The sequence below is a fragment of the Euleptes europaea genome, chromosome 8 (genome assembly GCF_029931775.1).
Source record: "Euleptes europaea isolate rEulEur1 chromosome 8, rEulEur1.hap1, whole genome shotgun sequence".
Classification (NCBI taxonomy): Eukaryota; Metazoa; Chordata; class Lepidosauria; order Squamata; family Sphaerodactylidae; genus Euleptes; species Euleptes europaea.
Window position 1 is genome coordinate 64,230,131 of NC_079319.1, and position 16,738 is coordinate 64,246,868.

At 42.7% G+C, this 16,738-nt stretch overlaps 1 protein-coding gene across 4 annotated transcripts in view; it reads right to left on the bottom strand.

Annotated features, from left to right (window-relative positions):
• Positions 1–16,738, bottom strand: part of NETO1 (neuropilin and tolloid like 1) — a 148,368-nt gene that overhangs the window by 4,273 nt on the left and 127,357 nt on the right. For 2 of the 4 annotated variants that reach the window (XM_056854218.1, XM_056854217.1), the window contains 3 exons: positions 15,563–15,676; positions 2,185–2,743; positions 651–725 (listed from right to left, as the gene is read on the bottom strand). In XM_056854218.1, coding sequence (XP_056710196.1) covers positions 665–725; positions 2,185–2,743; positions 15,563–15,676 — 734 coding nt within the window. In that variant the 3' untranslated portion in view covers positions 651–664. Of the gene's footprint in view, positions 1–650; positions 740–2,184; positions 2,744–15,562; positions 15,677–16,738 lie in introns of those variants that run through there. The other 2 variants (XR_008933481.1, XM_056854219.1) reach the window with 2 other exon arrangements.

The window sequence follows — 16,738 nt, forward strand, 5'->3', positions numbered from 1 at the left end:
ATCTGTCACAGTACTGGAAATACTGTAGAGTGCCGAAAATGCTGGGCTGGGACTGTTAACATTGGCCTGTAAGTGTCTCCAAGTTTACTGTTAACGTAGAACAAGTTATTTTCCACCCAGCTCATTCACAGTGAAGCTAAGCTAAGGTAACCCCTCTTGCATCACCTCAGGCTCTCTGAAGGAAGGCCGAGTTGGAAAAGATACAAGTCGGTTGGCAGAGGTTCTCTGTACTTGTGCAATGGATCAGGCTGAGAGTTATCATCTACTAAAGCAACTTTATATATTATGTCCATACATAGAGGTGAATGGGTCATGCCAAGCATCTCTTTCAAACTCAAGCTTAAAAGGTAGATCAACTTTAGTGAGATGTTACAGAGCAACTGAGGATAGTGATTTAAGAGGTTGATGCGTTGCTTTGGTTATTTGCGCCCCTGCCTATAATTTGAATGCCTTTGTTGGCTCAGAGCTCACTCATCCTGCAAAGCGCCAGCTACCTAGCACCATTTAGCTTCACGATAAAGCAAAACACACAGACAGACAAACACACCACAGGTACGCACAAAGCAAATGACGGACAGCTAGACAGTTCCAAAGAAAATGAATGGAATGCAAGAGATGGTGAATCGGGAGCTAGATATTTGTCCACTTACCTTCCGTGTGTCTGTTACACCCTAGTTGTGTTGTACTCTGTTTCGTGTTTGCTTAGAGACCCAATGAGGCAGAACCTGGAATGTTATGGCTATTTCATTCAACATAATAATGTTTGCATAGAAAAAAAAGAAATATACGCATACACATTCTGACTTGTAAGATACCTTAAGAACCTGATCAACTTGTTCCAGACCACTTAAAATCGGCATGCAAGAAGACAGCAGCAAAGTTCTCGTTAAAAGTGATCAACCCTCAAAGTGTCTCACCAACGGATCCCATTCCAAGTGAGCAGCCTGAGGTGTACACACTGCTTTGATGGTCTGGGCTATCAGGTGGCTTATATGTACAAAATGAAACATGTGGGGCACGTGAACAGAACAGTAAAGACATAGAGAAAGAAAGCATGCATATGAAACACAGATCCAGTAAAAAGGTTCTGTCTGCTTCCAAATAAGTTGTACATGATTTGGTTTTCATTTTTGTTTCTATCTGCTTTTTTGCCTTTACTTGAAACTGTTTAATCGTTCTTACTTACAAGCATTCAAGGTGCAATGTACAGTAAAAGAGTCTCAGTGTTTTTCTTTAAAATTGAAATCATGCCAGACTTTGAATGGTCATTGGATTAGAAAGGTTGCTCTCCGCTATATATTTTTTCTTTCATAAGCAAATCTAAAACAATAGCTATCTAAAGCAAACTTTTTTTAAAAAAATTAGGCTCTAAATAGTCAATAAATAAGATAGGCAGTGATGCTATGGTGAGCTGCAAAACCAATATTGCAATAGTTTGAAAATATTGTCATTTGCTAAATAGAAAACAGCATTTTACAAGAAAGGAAAGGATCTTCTTTCATTGAACAGCTCATCTCCAGGCTAGACAGTATGTCTTTGGTTTGGGCTTAGGGCAAAATGCGGGATTACTTTTTGTTATATTGAAATCACATGCATCCTGGTACGTGTTTCAAAGAAAATGCCATTAACCTTTAGCAAAAACATGTCTGGTATGGTTGAATGTAACTGCCCTTTCTTGTATTTTTCTATCTTGATGAGATTAAAACAGTTAAAAAAGATAACAGTGATTTTTATGAGTAATTAAAGGGGAGGGACAGGAATAGAAAGGAAAAAAATAAGTGAAAAGAGAGAGATTAAACTGTCCGTTCACACAACTTGTTTTGACCTTACTTGCAACTCTTCTTGGGAAGGAATTCACTTGTAAAACTGCTGTGGAACTGAGTGAGACCTGGTAGTCAGTGATCCAGGAATATAAATAAGTTTTCCAAAATATGTAGCTGTGAATTCTGAACAAAAATGTTTCAATTCCTTTGCTGTTTCCACATTGTGCTTGCACATGAACCCACTTGCTATGTGTAAGTTTATCATAAGCTGTGTGAAGGGACCCTAAGAAGAGGAGAAAAATATAGTGGCCTGAATGCCAAATGGAGAGAGCAATTAGGTAAAAAAAAGGCATGAGGGAATACTTGGGATGGAACCAAGTCCTCATACAACAGTCTTCATCAAAAATCTATTGATACTGACCGCTGGACAGCTTTATCATGTCTGGAAAGCCTGTGACTCGTGGTTGGTACCTCTTCTATTTCATCTATCTCGCACGCATCTGCAGCATCTTGTGAGTAGCTATGCTTCATGACAAGAATATTTCTCCTGTTCATGGGCTGGATGAGGGGCTTTACAGGCTGGGGTTGAATGTCTGTCAAGATAGGCGTATCTCTTGTGCTGAGGTTACTACGGCTGCCCTTAGTGCTAGATAACTGTGATCCACAGTGGTGGTCATGAATGCATTTGGAAGATGATCTCCGCAGTTTATGATAGTTTTCAAAGTCATCCGCAACGTCGGCAAGGTCCGCTGTAGCCCCCGACCCTCTCAGAGTGCATAACTCGTAGTGGGGAGGCTCAAACACCTCCTGAAAGACTGTTTGATCAAAGTCTGCTTTCCGCTGGACAAATTTTTTACGAGGCTGTTTGATCTGGACTATGACTGAGATAATGATAAGGAGGACCACAATACAAGAAGTGACCCCAATTACAGTTCCACTGGTGTTGGTAAGCTGGTCCAAGATGTTGGCTTTTCTCTTTTCTGTGTGGTGGACAAAAAAAGAAGAACCAAATGAATATCCTTAAAAAAAACCACAAGTAACTGTAATACTGTTATGCTGATCGAACCAGGTATAAGAGAGAGTGAGAAAGGCTACATGAAATACAATGTTTTAATTGCAGTATAATAATTTCTCTAGCCTGTGATTCTGAAGAGATAATGCTGGCTCAGTGTCAGTCTCCTACATAGAGTTACAAAATGGAAATTGCTGCAGGTCTGCTCCTCTATAGTCTGGTTCATATAAATCATTTATACATGAGAGTTTTATCTGAGGTTTGTTGCTTGCTGGACCCACACATTCCTGTTGGGAATCTATGCACCAGCAGTCTCCAAGCTCGAATCAAGTCCCCACTCCTTTAAATGTTGCTTTGTAATTGGCTTACTTTGTGCAGCTTACTGTGAGAGAAAATCCCCCCCAAACCCAAATGCTGCATAAAAAAGCATTTTAAGAACAAAAAAACAAAAAACGGAGCAATTTGAAAGGGGGAGGAAAAATCCAAGCCTCTGTTTTAAAAAGCCTTTCTTCTGCTCAGAAAGAGCTCCCAGGAAGCAGGAAGCATTTGAATCCTCGCCTCTTTACACACTGCTTTGTAATTGGCTGTGAGAGAAAAGTGTCCTCACTTTGCCTTATGCTTGGGGATTTCACCCAGGCTGAGTTCAGGGGAGATGGAAAAATTGGGTTAACAGAGGAAAGGGAAGTCCTGGGATTTGTGAGGGCTGGAATCAAGGTCATCTCTAATGGACGGAAATCTCATGCATAACTCCAAGGAACAACCGAGACAGACCGGAGGCAAATGTGAGTGATAGTACCCATGCATTAACAACCATAATAATATCTACAACCTTGTATTTGAAGGAGCTGATGAAGTGCGGTAAGGAAGAGAATGAGGTGTCATCCTGGCGATTTCTACTTTAAATCTTGCAACATTCTTTACAAGACTTTTTCAGCCTCAACCACCACCATAGAGTATAGAGACAATACTGACATAATTTACAGGGCTATCGTTAGGCTTACAAACAAGATAATGTAAATAAAGCCCTTTGTGCTCTGAAAGTGCTATAGAAAGGATTAAAATTATGATGTTTGGCAGCATCTTCTGGCTTTTACCTACCCTAAAATGATCCACCGTGGGATTTTATCTAGAGACAAAGGCCATTTATGCATGACTGTTTCCTCAAGGTCATCCTGCTGACTACTTTGCTTTGATTATGCTTGCATTTTCTGACCCTTGGAGGTCTCCACCCTCTCCCCATGTGTTTCTGCACACTTTGCTCACCGTTTTCTGGATTTGCATTTAGCCAGCATCCAGAAAATGTGGGGAAAATGCATAGAAAGGTGTGAGGAAAGCTAGGTGACTTCTGATGGTTGGAAAATGCATGCATAATCAAAACAAAACCCCAAAGTAGTCAGTGGGGTAACCACAAGGAAACAGCCATGCATCAATGGCCATAATGACAATAATCCAGGACTGTCCTGATATCCCACCCAGAGATAGCATAGCTACATTGTCATCATGAATCATCTATAGCAATAACCTGGACTCTAAAGGTGGATCCAGCATTTTATCTGTGGAAGACACTGGCAAATTCAGATTTTTGCCATGTTCCCATCCCCCAAGCAGTTCCTTCTGACCCCTGAAACAATAACTTCTGAGATTCTGTCTCCTCCTCACTGCACCCTCTGAATCATACAGTTATGCAGTTATTGCAACCCCAGGAATCAACCCTCTGGAGTCTGGGAAGACTAACAGGAGAAGGGGGATTCAGTAAAATCCAAACGCCTCCTACTGCTGGATGACTGGATCCAACCCATACTTTTAAAGGCCATTTGTTATGAACACAGGTGTGGCTGAACTACAAAAGTCCAAGCACAATTGATATCTGTAACTATCCCAGATTGTTCTGACCTTTCACAAGCCACTTTAGAGACCTACTCATTCCTGCATTGTGTCATCGGATTATAATATGTTGTGCCCAGAAGATACTAACCTTTAGATCATGAGGACAGGGAGGACTGTAAAACATCCACCCAACATCATATGGAAAAGTCCATCTCAAAAGCCTTGGATTGACCTCCAACAGTGTACCCAATGGAATGACTGATAATATTTGACCCTATGGGTTGGATCCAACAGACTTCAAGAGGACCTCTGCTTTCATACCCAGCCTTTCCCAACTCCCCCTTCTAGCTGCATCCCACTACCACTCAAAATGCTTCTCCTGGCAGAAAAACATTGCTTATGGCATGGGGGTGACAAAGAGAAAATGACAAAAATCACCCCCTCCTTCTGTCAAAGTAAGTCCCATGCCATGATTGGAAGACAACTCTGGATCCAGCCCTATATTTCCCTGGCTTCAGTTATTATGACTGACAATTTGAAATAACTGCATCTGGTGGATAATTAACTAGAAATACCTCCTTACCCTTGAAACATTTCACATCCGGGCATTAATGATTTATTTGAAATTGTCGGGGTTAGTTAACATTCAGCTGACTCAGGAGGAAAAGCAAGAATTATTACAAATATGGTTTCCAGGAATAAAAAAAATCCTTCGCTGTGAGCCATTACTTACCTTTTTGAAATGATGTATTCCAAGGTTCATGAACATAAATCTTTAGAGCATCGGTGCCCTGCACCCAAAGGATAATCTTCACAGGCTCCTTGTCACTGCCTGTTCATTGTGGTAGCATAAATTTTAGTTGCTGTGCTCCACTGGCCATGTGATTATCACTATATGCTGAACTGACTCCCAAATACTGCCAAGTTTTATTTTAAAATAGACTTTAGTCATTTATTCATGGCTGTTTGCTGCGGTTTCCATGCTTTGTTGCTCCGGACCTTATTTTTGATTTTTCACAGCTGTTGCAAATTGGCCCATAAAATTTGCAGCATCCCAGCAGCAACTCAAACCTGTGTTACTACGATCTTTCCCTTTGCCCCGCCCTTTCTGCCAGAGGGTCCCATGAAAAACTCCCTGGAGTCGGATTTCTTCTCTCCGCCCATCCCGGCAAATGTCTCCTCCCTCTCCTACGTCTCCCCACCCACAGGGGCGGCTATTAGCCAAGGGTTCTTTTTTTGTTCTGACCAGAAGCCAGCCCCTTTTCATGTGCTTTGCGTGGCCACTAGATCCGCGCTTGAGTGCCGTACCAAATCCAAATCTCTACGGCAAGATTATAAGAGATGTGTGGCCTCCCATGCATAAATGACCCTGGGCACTTTGGCTGCTGCACTAATGAAGAAAGAAAAAATATGGGGGAAACAAAGAGGGGGGGTGAAGAAAAAAAGGTGCTCGAGCGTAAATCACGAGGGGAGAAGTGAAAAGAACTATTCCAAAGGGGGAGGAAGCAACAAGTCAGGACACACCATCAAAAAGGGGGGGGGACTAAAAGAGAAACAAGGAAAGTGGACAGAAGCAGAAAACAGAAGTCAACGGGAAAACAAATCCAAAGCTGAAAGGGAAGGGGGGAAACCGTGCCGAGTCAAAGCAGAAAGGGAGACAAGGGCCGTTTACGCAGGGGAGGTTTTGCCTTGAATTTGCCGCTCTCTCTAGATGCACATTTTCCCCATCCAAATTCTCAAAACTCTGCATTGGGGGCTTATTGTTGAGTTTTGAGAATTCGGATGGGGAAAATGTGCATCCAGAGAGCGGCAAATCCAAGGCAGAACTCCACATGCATTCAGTTGCATGAAAGTGGAGTCGAGCGGTTTGGAGCCCGATAGGACTTCTCCCTCCCCTTCTCCTTCGAATGCCTCCCCTCTATGGAGCTGCGATGGGTGGAGTTGTGATGGAGGTGGGGGTGGGCCTCAACAGTGAGCTTGTCGGCAGGAGGAGGGCTGAAAGGTCAGGGGCAGACACAACCGCTGTCAAATGCTGCAGCCTTTTTCTCATGAGTAATCCAAGCTACATCGAGCTTTATGAATTAGATTTGATTCCATGAATAACCTTTTAAGCTCGGAGTTTTTTTGCTCCGCCTCAAGAGAGCAGCAATTTTTTGAGTGAATAATTGACCTTTGCCCACAAAACTGGGAAGTCGGTGAGGCTGAAGAGCTGCTGCTGTTGCCTAGGCCTCCAGTATGTCCTCTCATTGTCAGAGACATTGAGAAGGAGGCACCAGCTATGATGATGGAAGAGGAGGGAAGCCCCAGCTCTGCATTGGTCTCCCCCCTAGAACTCCTTTTTAAAAAATCCATATATACTATAGTGCAGGGCTTCTTATACTTTTTCAACTCACAACCCCTTTTCGCCTGAGAAAGTTTTACGCGACCCCGGGTATATAGGTATATAAAACAGGAATACAAATCAAACATTTACTGATAATAAATCATAAATAAATCTTTTACTGTTGCCAATTTTTTCATGACCCACACATTCAGTTGTGCAACCCCATATTGGGTTACGATCCACAGTTTAAAAAGCTTTGCTATAGTAGACCCGATTTTTTTCGGAAAGCCCAGAAATAAAGCTGAAATAGCCATTTACCAGTATGGGTATTTGGCTTATTTCAGGTTCTCCCCCACCCCCCCAAAAAATTGGGTCCAATAGACGTGAACCCAAAATTTACCTGGGGGAAATGTTTTTGCACAGCCCTAGTAGTGCATCTTCAGGCTTCCCTCCCAATGAGAGAGGTCACTGAAGCTTCAGAAGTATCCTCTCATTTAGCACAGGTTCTCTAGACTGGGAAGAGTGCTGGACACTCTCAGGCCACTGTGAACTTTATGCCTTGGAGGGTTCCAGCTGCTGATCAGCTTTGCTGCTGAGGATTCTGTTCCCAGTCTGAAGAACGTGGTTATCCATCTGTGGATTAATAGTCTTACTAGAAGAGGTACATGTGACAGGTCCTTTCTGGAAACTGCCTCTCTGATGAATCTGGAGGACCTGCTTGGTTCTGAGATATAAGCCTTCCCCTCAGTTATGAGATGTTCTTAGAATATCAAGTGTAAAGGCTTTGGGTTGCTGCTGTGAAGAAAGGTGTTGTTGTTTTTTTATTGCCTGGAGATTACAGAGATTGTGGAAGAAGTAGGTTTAATAAAACAACAAAGAAGATTTGTTTATATACAGGTTATGTGGTAAATGCTCTTTAAAGCTTGTCAATACCAGGTCTGCTCATAAGCGGAGGCAGGTCTCACAACTCTGTCCTCACCTAGAGGTAGAGTTCATCCACTCTGCCATGCTACCAGGGAGAACCAAACACAAAACTGTCTTCTCTCTTCCGGAGATAATTCCCCTCTTCTGTCTGCACTCTCCCCCAGCACCTAATATAATAGGAGGCCCTGGTGGCATTTTAAAACTGTCCTTTAAATGGTGGCGGCATCCTCATGGTGGCCACGAGGATGCCATGATGCCAAGTTTGGCCCTTATATGCCTCCCTGAAAATTACAACCGTTGCTGCAGAGGGTGGGTAGGTTTTGCCTGATTTCTCTTCATCACTGCAACCCCAAGTGCTATGTGGCACTTGACATTCTCTGATCCACCAAAAGAGAGTTTTCAGGGTAGACAAGGATCTTCTGGTGGAAGTAGAAGGTTAGAGAGGCAAATTTGTACAACCTTCTGCTTGCACAAGCATAGTTTTTTTTGGGGGGGGTTGGACTTTTAATGCTTTGGTGGACTACTAATTTAGAGGATTGATCTATCCAGAGTTTCTTTGTGAACACAAATGATGTTTTAAAGGTGCATTTATTTATTTTTTGTACAAGATACAACTTGATTTATTTCAGATGTTTTTGTAATGTTTAAAAAAGAATCATCATTATAGACATTGTCTATGATGATTCAAGACAAGGAAGAGCCAGGTGATCAATTGACTGCAATTATCAGATGAACAATATAAACAGCAAACCAGTGTGAACCAAGACTTGAATGTATTAATACATGGAGACGTATAATTGGATTAATGTTAAATGTTAGATTTGTACATGGGACTTTTAAAATCATTTCATTATTAATTCCAAAAGGGACTGTTTTGTTATTGGTTGTTTTGTATGGTTCTGTTTCATTATTGTTACATGACTGTTTCATTTTCATAATTCTATTCTGTTATTATTTCCATTTGGTCTCAATGGAAGACCCCCCCAGGTCAGTACCTTCATGGTTTTCTGTACAAATTGGACAACACTCAGAGGTATTGAAGTACTCCCCTAGGGCGTCTATACTACCATGTTTCATATAGATACCAAAAAAATTGTCCCCTTTTCTAAAGAAATGAATGGTGCCCATGTTGGACATTAAAGTCTCTGAGAGAAGTGACAGGAAAGACTCCAAACAGTAACATAGACAGCCTGGCAGCCACTGAACTTGAAGAACAGTAGCATAAGGAAGAGGCACAGTGACAAGGCAAGAGCATTTGCTGGCACAAGGAGGGCAAATAGGATTGTCAGGTCCCTCTTCACTACCGGCGGGAGGATTTTGGGGTGGGACCTGAGGTGGGCAGGGTTTGGGGAGGGGAGGGACCTCAGTGCCATACAGTCCAATTGCCAAAGCAGCCATTTTCTCCAGGTGAACTGATCTCTATCAGCTGGAGATCAGGTGTAATAGCAAGAGATCTCCAGCCAGTACCTGGAGATTGGCAACCCTAAGGGCAAAGCAACAGGGCAGGCAGCACAGGAGGAATGTGCATAATGTTTATTACTGGACAGTATGTTATTTATTTATTTTTAATTTATTTTAAGTGCTGTACTTAGGTTACATTGGAACATTCTTAAAACACAGTGAATCACAGAAGACAAACAACAACAAGTTTTTAAGCAGGTAATAACAATTCAAATAAATCTCAAATTAACTGTAATTCTCAACAGCTCAACCTCAACAATTCTCAACGGCTCAAACTCAACAGCTACTCAGGGTGAGGACAGTTGAAAAGCAAAAGGGTTTTGTGTAAGTACAAGACAAAGACAATTGAAGCAACACCCCATCACAACAAGTCACACTTCAACACTTAATAAAGAAGACTAACCAATAAAGCAAATCAGACTCAGATGGAGTAAAAAATGGGGTTCCAAAGGGTCAGAAGTGGCAGGAGGAAGCAAGAAATGGAAAGAAGCAAGCCACAAATCAAATAATAATTTAAAGCACTGAAGAATTAGCTGGAGGAAAGCAAGCCTCCCCACCCCCCAGAAAACAAAACTGTAAATAGCTTTAGAAAGATTCAGAGAACACAACACAGGGAGAACAGAAACTATATTCAAGAAGAAAGCTAATGGCACTTCAGTATGTGACATCAGCTTATGTTTGATTCAAAGTCTCATATCCATCAGAATTGGAACACCTCACACATGTATGCAATCCTAGAAGCTACCCCTTACAATCCATCAAAACAATCTCAGGGGCTCTCTTCCCATGAGGAGCACAGCTTTTGATGCACTCATCATGAAAATAGAGAGTGCAATAACGAAAGCTACTGAACAAAACTAAATAACACCATTTTTTTTTTCTTTATAGGCCATTTAGACAGGGAATTTGTTTTGTTTTTATATTAATTATGATAATTACTAATAGGGTTGCCAGATACCAGGTAAAGGTGGGCAATTGCCTGCCAATTAAGGGGGTTGCCTGCTGCCCCTCAGCTGGCCGGCGAGTGGAAGCCGGCCAGCTGAAGGGTGTGTGTGATTAATGTCACTTCCAGGGAAAGCTCTAGCACATTCCTCAAAAAAACTCTATGGTTTCCATAGAGTTTTGGGAGGAATGTGCTAGAACATGCCGTCGCTTCCAGGGTTAACCCAGAAGTGATGTTATTGCGCCAATCACCAACTCCCCCCAGCCCCACCACAACAAAGTTCCCACTGGTAGTGAGGGGGGTCCTGGCAACCCTAATTACTAAACACCCTATTTTCATAATTATTGCACTTAATAACTAAAGAAATGTACAGGTTCAGTATTCACTTGGGAAAGTACTACAGGCTGTATATTTTAAAGGATTTCCCTGCAATGGAATATTTTTTTCACCTAAAAGGTGATGGCTTTCAGCACTGCTTAAGATCAAGCCTTTGTGCTGTAAATTGAAACGGAGAGGACTTTTTATTCATTCAGGTTGCCATTGTGCTATAGTATTGTATACCATAAAGATGTTTTCAATTTAAGAAAAGTATCAAGGCTTAAAATTGCTTGCATGCTTTTATGCTTTCTTTTCCCCGTGAGGATACAATCAGCATTTGTTGAACAATGCTATTTGTTTATTGCTAAATATCTAAGAGAGGACTGGTAAGGCAACCTTAAATACTTCGGTCAGAGATAAATCATGTCTCTTGATTTGTTTAGCATATTAGAAAGCAAACTACATAGAAATGTGTGGAATGGGATGGGGAAATTACATTACTCCCTTGGGAATGGTTAGGACACTGAGGGTGAAAACACATGGTCGCTTTAGCTTCCTTTATTCCCTGTTTCAGCCCATATTCAGCCAGGATCGAACGCACGTTCGGCGAAACGCATGTGTTCGATCTAGGGCTGTCGATTTGGTTCATCCCGAACCAAAAAACAGCCAAATTTTCCGCGATTCGGCGGTTTCTAGTTCGGATGGAACCGAATTCAAAAAAGGCGGGAAAACAATGAGCCGAATTCAGTGAGTTTGGGGTGATCACCGAATAAATTCAGCAAATTCGGGGTCTCCGAATCAGCTGCATAACCATAAAGGCATTAAAAACACATTTGTGCCTTTCCGTGGCTCTGGGGGGGCATTTTTGGACGTAGAGGTCCCAAACATTCAGCGTAGCTTCAGGTGACCCTTCTTGCAAGAACCCCCAAGTTTTGTAAATATTGGGTCAGGGAGTCCCGAGATATGGGGCCATTACAGCCTTTAAAAATACATTCAAGTTGGGCCATACCATTACCCCGGCCTGGGGGTCTGGTTGCCTCGGCAGTTGGGCCGTACCATTACCCTGGCCTGGGGGTCTGACTAAAAGGCAATTAATCCCGAGTTTTGGGGTCCCCCCATTCCACCCATTGGAATGAATGGGAGCAGGCAATCCTTAATGTGCTTCTAGAGAGCGGCAAATCCAAGGCAAAACCTCCCGTGCCAGAGAGTATGTGTGTGTGAGTCTGCTAGAATCGTATTGGATAGGATTACTCCTGAGTCCTCCCAGTCCTTGCTCCTGATAGAAGAGAAGAAGACATCCACAGTAAGACCCATTTGGGGGCTTTTCGTTATAATTCTCTATACTTTTTTCCTGTGTGTGTGTATGTGGGGGGGGGAGATTCTGTGTGTGTGTGAGGGGGGAAGCCAAAGGGGGGTGGGTTTACCTGTTCTGCTGGGGGGTGGGCTTGATTGCCTTTGTGTGGGACTGTGCTTTCTACTGTTTTCACTGGTTGCCAACTTCGTGTGGAGTTAACTGTGGGTCAGTGAGTCTCTCTCTGGCTGGTTCCTATTGTTTCCAATGGGCTGTGCAGCCGCTCCTGTTTTTTCGAATGGGCTAGCCTGTCATTCGTTTTAGTACATCCCCTGTAATGTATTTCAGTGGACTCAATGCAAGTCAACCGACATTCCCCACTCCCATTATCTTCAATGGGCTGGGCAACCTCACCCATGGCTTCCAATGGGCTGACTTTTCATTATTATAATACATCCCATTTAATGGCTTTATTCCAATGGGCAGATGGGGGACCCCTTCCGGGCCCCATAACTCAGGGGGCCCTGACCCAATCTTCACAAAACGTGGGGGTTCTTGCAAGAAGGGTCTCCTCAAAGTACACTGAGATTTTGGGAACTCTACCTCCAAACACGCCCCCCCAGAGCCACGGAAAGGCGCAAATGTGTTTTTAATGCCTTTATTCCTGTGGGCGATTTTTGGGGGGACCCCTTCCGTGCCCCATATCTCGGGACTCCCTGACCCAACCTTTACAAAACTTGGGGGTTCTTGCAAGAAGGGTCTCCTCAAGGTATGCTGATATTTTGGGACCTCTACCTCCAAACATGCCCCCCCAGAGCCGTGGAAAGGCACGAATGTGTTTTTAATGCCTTTATTCCTGTGGGCGATTTGGGGGGACCCCTTCTGGGCCACATAACCCGGGACCCTCTGACCCAATCTTTACAAAACTTGGGGGTTCTTGCAAGAAGGGCCCCATCAAGCTACGTTGAAATTTTGGGACCTCTACCTCCAAAAATGTCGCCCCCCGTAACCTCAAAAAGGTGCAAATATGTTTTTAATGGCTTTATTCGGCCGAATTTTTCCCCGAACTCAGAACTTGGTGCCGAATTCCACGGATCCGAATCGGGGGAGTTCGGACTTCAGCATTTCCTGAATCAAAACAGGCCAAATTTTGCCGAATCTGAATTTTACCGATTTTTTTTTTGACAGCCCTAGTTCGATCCTGGCTGAATCGTGGCTGAAACAGTGAATAAAGGAGGCTAAAGTGACCGTGCGTTTTCGCCCTTAGAGTACCTAGACCTTACCTAGAGTACTGTGTTCAGTTTTGGGCACCGCAATTTAAGAAAGATGTAGACAAGCTGGACGGTGTCCAGAGGAGGGCAACAAAGATGGTGAGGGATCTGGAGACCAAGGCCTCTGAGGGAAGCTTGAAGATGCTGGGTATGTTTAGCCTGAAGAGAAGAAGACTGAGAGGGGATATGATAACCATCTTCAAATACTTGAAGGGCTGTCATATAAAGGAGGGTGCTGAGTTGTTTTCTGTTGCCCCAGAAGGTCAGACCAGAACCAGCGGGCTGAAATTAAATCAAAAGTGTTTCCATCTAGACATTAGGACATAAGACATACATAGTTAGGACTATGTATGGAAATGGCAGGGATTTGCCTCGAAGCAGAATTTAAATTCGTTATAAAACAGCATCCTACAACTGCAGGGAAAGAAGGAGTGACTTCTAAAGGTTGGTAAAATCATGAATAATGCAAAGGAAGCCTCGAAGTAGTCCAGCAGGGATTGCAAGCTAAATACCCCTGCATAAATGACCTGTGTTTCATCTTTTTAATTCAGCTTGATATCTCTGAGAAACACAGCTTTAAAAAGACATTTATTTTTCCTTTTAAAATATACTCTGATATATACACTTTAAAATATACTCCCTTTAAAATATACTCTTTAAAATATACACTGCCTTGCTGGCTAGTGCCTTGTGATCAGCACAATATTTGAAAATGCTGTGGGCCATTTCTGATGAGGTTGCAGATTAGCTTCAGTGTTTTCCAACTGATGATTCATGAAGAAATACTATTTGCTTCATGATTCTGTCAGGTGACTGTCAAAGGAATAAGCCTTCGTTCGTTCTTTTTAACATGAAAGAAAGGCTGCTATCCTGAAGGGGGGCACGTAAGTGCCCATTTATCCTGGGATAACGGGCACTTATGCCATTCTGAGGCAAACACACTGGTGCCAGGGAACTGACAAGCCATGCTGGCAGGGAATTCCCAGAATGGAAAGCCCACACCAGCATGGGGGGCATTCCTGGGGGTGGAGCTGCCAATTCACATTGAAAATCCCCCCCCAGTTCTCTATTCAACGTTGTGGTTTTTGAGTTGTGCTGCTCTAGATAGCTTGTGCCATATAAAGTTCAGACGTCAACTCTTTGGTCTTCATCAGTGACTCATTGTATTCCTCAAGTTGACTGAGTTCCCTTTGAAATGTATTCTCTGTGCCTCATGTTCTAAAGGCAGGGAAAGGTAGACAAGCATGCCTTGAGACCATCTGCAGCTACGACTCATAAAAGTTCAAGCAGAGGGATATGTTGCAGAAACATAATCATGCTTTTGTGCCTTCAGTTACCAGCGCTTTTGCATGGAAGGGGTAGTTTTGACATTGATTTTGGATTTGTAATTAACAATTTTTTTTTAATGTGACTCACTCTAAATCTTGAGGACACAGTGAGGTATGCATTGAAATATTGTATCGAAACAGTCAGTGTCAAATCAGATGAAGCTACGACTTCCAATTTGTAAATATTAAGAGCAGATGAGATGAGGCAGGCATGGGATTGCCAGATCCCTCTTCGCCACCGGCGGGAGGTTTTGGGGGCGGAGTCTGAGGAGGGCGGGATTTGGGAGGGGAGGGATTTCAATGCCATAGAGTCCAATGGCCAAAGTGGCAATTTTCTCCAGGTGAACTGATTTCTGTCGGCTGGAGATCAGTTGTAATAGCAGGAGATCTCCTGCCACCACCTGGAGGTTACAACAACCAAAGCTAAATAGTAGTGCTGTAAACGGGGATTGTAGAAACATGACAGCACTACGACTACTTAGAAAGTATTTACAGTGAGCCACTCATAAACAGGCACAGTTTGCAACAGTATATATAATTTTAATTCTATTATGAAACTAAAGCCTGTACTGAACCTAACTAGCTAGCTAATGAAAGTTGCAAATATAAACAATCACAATTGTATACACAGTCTTTAAGGGTCACCTTATAACAAATAGCTGTACAATGTTCGCTTTTGTTAGCTAGCTAGTTAGGTTCAGTACAGGCTTTAGTTTCATTACTGAATTAAAATTATATATGCTGTTGCAAACTGTGCCTGCTTATAAGTGGCTCACTATAAATACTTTCTAAGTGGTCGCAGTGCTGTCATGTTTCTACACCTGGAGGTTGGCAACCCTAGGCAGGCAAGTCCAGCTCTTGGCCTTCCCCCTTTCTCACCCTTTTAGGCCTCTCTTGAAATAATAATATAGCACTGAAATATTGATATAACATTGAAGGGAAATCAAAGGTAAAGAGAACATTTCCAACCAGTTAGAAAATATATAAAAATGAAAATGCATTCTGGTTCTACCTAATTAGTGCTCACTTTATTCTGAAGAAAATAAGGTTTGTATGTTCATGAAGCAGTTGCATGCAATTTCTGTTCTGTATATGCCTTACCTTTGCAGTGGTTTTCATCCCATGGATACACACAGTTCTGGAGTCCATTGCAGACCAATGTATTATTAATACACATATTACTATGGCAAAAGAATGTGTTGGCTTCACAGGGGGCTAAAACAAAGCAAACAAGAACATCCATCAGCAATATTAAGAAGTGATTTTTTTACATTACCGATAGCTAATAACAATAACAACAATAATAATTCAATTCACAGTCATGCAAAGTCAGTTGAATTTTGCAACTTTCATTTCTTCGGTGTTGGTAGACTGTATGAAAACAAGTGTTAAAGTATTTAGATAATACTAGTGAAATCGCAGAAAATAGAAAGGGACTGAAAAGGATTTGTGGCTGAACTCCATGGGGAATACTGTAGTTCTTGCTTCTCCTCATTCCACGAATTAGCGTGAATATATGCAAATATATGCAAGTTTGCTTAATGGACATCAGTGATATACAGGGTTGCCAGGTCCCTCTTTGCCACCAGCGGGAGGTTTTTGGGGCGGAGCCTAAGGAGGGTGGGGTTTAGGGGTTCAATGCCATAGAGTCCAATTGCCAAAGCAGCCATTTTCTCCAGGTGAACTGATCTCTATCAGCTGGTGATCAGTTGTAATAGCAGGAGATCTCCAGCTAGTACCTGGAGGTTGGCAACCCTAGTGATATAAGCTGCAGAATGCAACTTTTCTTTGATTCCATGTTTGGAATCCCTTCATGTAGAACTTTAATTTCTGGGTTTTTTTGGGGGTGGGGGGTTGCATATTATACCAATCATGTCTAAGAGAAGGATACGTTGCTCAAACAAAGCAGGGTCATTATACCAGTACTAAACCATGAACGCTCACAAGCACAGTAACAGAAGCAATTCATCTAATGTCTAGTAGCCAGGCTGTCATAATGGAACTCTAGACCATTGGACTTCAATTGGACTTCAATGCCATAGAGTCCAATTGCCAAAGTGGCCATTTTATCAAGGTGAACTGATCTCTATCGGCTAGAGACCAGTTGTAATAGCAGGAGATCTCCAGTTACTACCTGGAGATTGGCAACCCTATCGCCCCAGCCCAACCTCAAAAACCTCCCGCTGGAGGGGGGAGGACCTGGCAACCGTAGCTCTGTACTCTGTGTAAATAAACCCTGCCTGAGAATGGCAGGTAGGCTCAGAAGCAAGATGGGAG